This window comes from Chrysochloris asiatica, unplaced genomic scaffold (assembly GCF_000296735.1).
Source record: "Chrysochloris asiatica unplaced genomic scaffold, ChrAsi1.0 scaffold00008, whole genome shotgun sequence".
NCBI lineage: Eukaryota > Metazoa > Chordata > Mammalia > Afrosoricida > Chrysochloridae > Chrysochloris > Chrysochloris asiatica.
The window spans coordinates 30,416,655-30,419,021 of NW_006408526.1; the positions used below are offsets into that span (position 1 = coordinate 30,416,655).

At 52.1% G+C, this 2,367-nt stretch overlaps 1 protein-coding gene across 1 annotated transcript in view; it reads left to right on the forward strand.

Annotated features, from left to right (window-relative positions):
- Nucleotides 1–1,589, forward strand: part of IL10RA (interleukin 10 receptor, alpha) — an 18,096-nt gene extending 16,507 nt beyond the window's left edge. The window contains exon 7 of the mRNA XM_006833867.1: nt 669–1,589. Coding sequence (XP_006833930.1) covers nt 669–1,589 — 921 coding nt within the window. The remainder of the gene's footprint in view (nt 1–668) is intronic.
- Nucleotides 1,590–2,367: the final 778 nt, after the last annotated feature.

Below are 2,367 nucleotides of genomic sequence, written 5' to 3' on the forward strand. Positions count from 1 at the left end.
AGAAATGTGAGGCTTTCTGCTCCCACTTAGATTTACAGCTTCAAAAATCCCATCTATACAAAGTTGCTGTGAGTCAGAGAATGGTGGTTCTAGAGAATAAACACTGGACTTTGAACTATAAACTTGGTGGTTTGAGTTCACCAGCTGCTCCACAGGAAAAAGATGGGGCTTTCTAGTCCTACGGAGATTTATAGCCTTGGAAACCCTATACAGAATGGCTATGAGTCAGAACTGACTCAACGACCCTGAGAGACAGAGAATGAGAAAGAGAATATATATAGTCAAAAAAGCATTTTGCAACTTGCTTCTAGAAGGACCCAGCCTTTTTGCAGGGTTGCAAAGCACTGCTAGTGTAGCCCCCTGAAAATTCCCCCACTTTCCCAGCAGGCAATCACTCTGCTCGCATTCTGCCTGTCACTATCTGGGCTCCAAGAACATGAGCTTTTTATGGATCTAGCCTGAACCAAACTACGAATTGAATTGGGAGGAAAACATGATTCTAAGGCAGAATAAACAGAACAAGTCTCAGTAATCCAGGCTCTGCAATCCCCCTTTGTCAAAGTAGTAGCCCCTTGAGCTGACCTTTCACCATGGCCTTGCTGGCAACACCGAACTGGGTGCCTCCAGGTAAGCCTCCTGCCTGTCTCATTCCATTCTCTTCTCTCCAGGTCTTCCAGAAGCCCAGTCCCTTCAACGTCATCAGCCCCCTTCCCTACCCAGAGGCCCTGGACACCATCCACCACCTTGATGAGCATGCCTGCCTGAAGGTGTCCCCAGAGCTAAGGAATTTGGAATTGCATGGCAGCACAGACAGTGGCTTTGGTAGTGCCAAGCCATCCCTGCAAACTGAAGAGTCTCAGTTCTTCCTCCCTGCACACCACTCCCAGGCTGGTGGGACCATGGGGCAGGGGGATCCCCCAGTGCTGGAGAACAGCTGCAGTGGGAACAGCAGCAATAGCACGGACAGTGGGATCTGCTTGCAGGAGCCCAACCTGAGCCCTGGCACAGGGCCTGACTGGAAGCTGCAGGTGGGGAGCGCCAAGCAGGACCAGGATGATAGTGGCATCGGCCTGGTCCCAAACCCTGCAGGGCAGCCTGGGGACACACAGAGCAGCTCAACCTTTAACAAGGTCAGTCCCCTGAGGCCTGAACTTCCTGGGGAAGAAGACCCAACTGAAGTAGTAATCCAGGGTTACCTGAAGCAGGCACGATGCATAGAAGAGAAATCAGCCAATGCCAGCTGCCTGGAGGTAGAAACTTCAACAGATAATCTTGACCCTAAATTCCAAACATGCCTACATGTCGAAGCAGGCTGGCCTCCTTCAGCTCTGGCCAAGGGCTATATGAAACAGGACCCCTCAGGAATGACTCTCCTCTCAGGGCCCCCAAGTGGACAATGGAACCAACCAACTGAGGAATGCCGGCTCCTGGGTTTGACCAACTGTGATGAGCTAGGAACCTCTGACTGGAGCTTTGCCCTGCAGCTTGCCCCTCTGGACTGTGTGGCAGCCCCAGAAAATCTCCTGGGTAGCTTTGACTCAGACCTAGTGGCCCTGCCACTGATCTCCAGCCTGCACACAAGTCAGTGACGCAGCCTAAGAGGATGAACTGGCTTTTAGCCATGCGTGTTCTTCCCTTAGATGACGCTGGACAAAGATTGTCCTCAGAGGAGGAGGAGGAGATGTCCCCAGGAATCAAAGGTCAAATGTAAGACCAGGCTGGGCACTTTTTGGCAAGCCCAGTAGTGCCAGCCCTAACCTTGTTCCACCAGGATGGCATGGTGCCCAGGGACAGGAGAAGGACAATTATTGTACTAGCACAGGACATGGAGTGACATTCAATGGGCTCGGGTGGAATCTGGCAAGCTGGGAAGATCAAGGCAGAGAGCCCGTCCCCCTTGGGATTATTTCCTGCCTCAGTAAGGATTGGTTGTGCAGGAAACTATGGGGTCTTCTGGAGTTGTGGAGAGGCTGTCAGGCTGATGTCAGCATGGACCCAGGACTTCCCCTAAGGCCAGCTATGTGTTAGGGCCTCCAAGGAGGATGAAGGCTTCTGGACCTTTGTGTAGGACTCATTTCTTGAAGGAAACAGGAGCCAGCAGATCCCATGTTTGAGGATAGAATGGTCACACAGAGAAGGCAGGGAGGTTGTCACTGTAAGATCTTAACATGTGTCTGCCCAGAGTCAGCCCAAGTACGTCAGGGGGATGAAGATGAATTGAGCTGAGACCTGGAATGGGACTTCTGGCTCCAAACCTGTCCTGGTGTGGTGTCTATGGTGTCTGTCTCTAGACATCCCCGTTTCCAGCAAAGACAGCAGCATCCCCCAGTGTTTGTGCAGTGGCCAGGCCAGTCCCCATCTTCACCC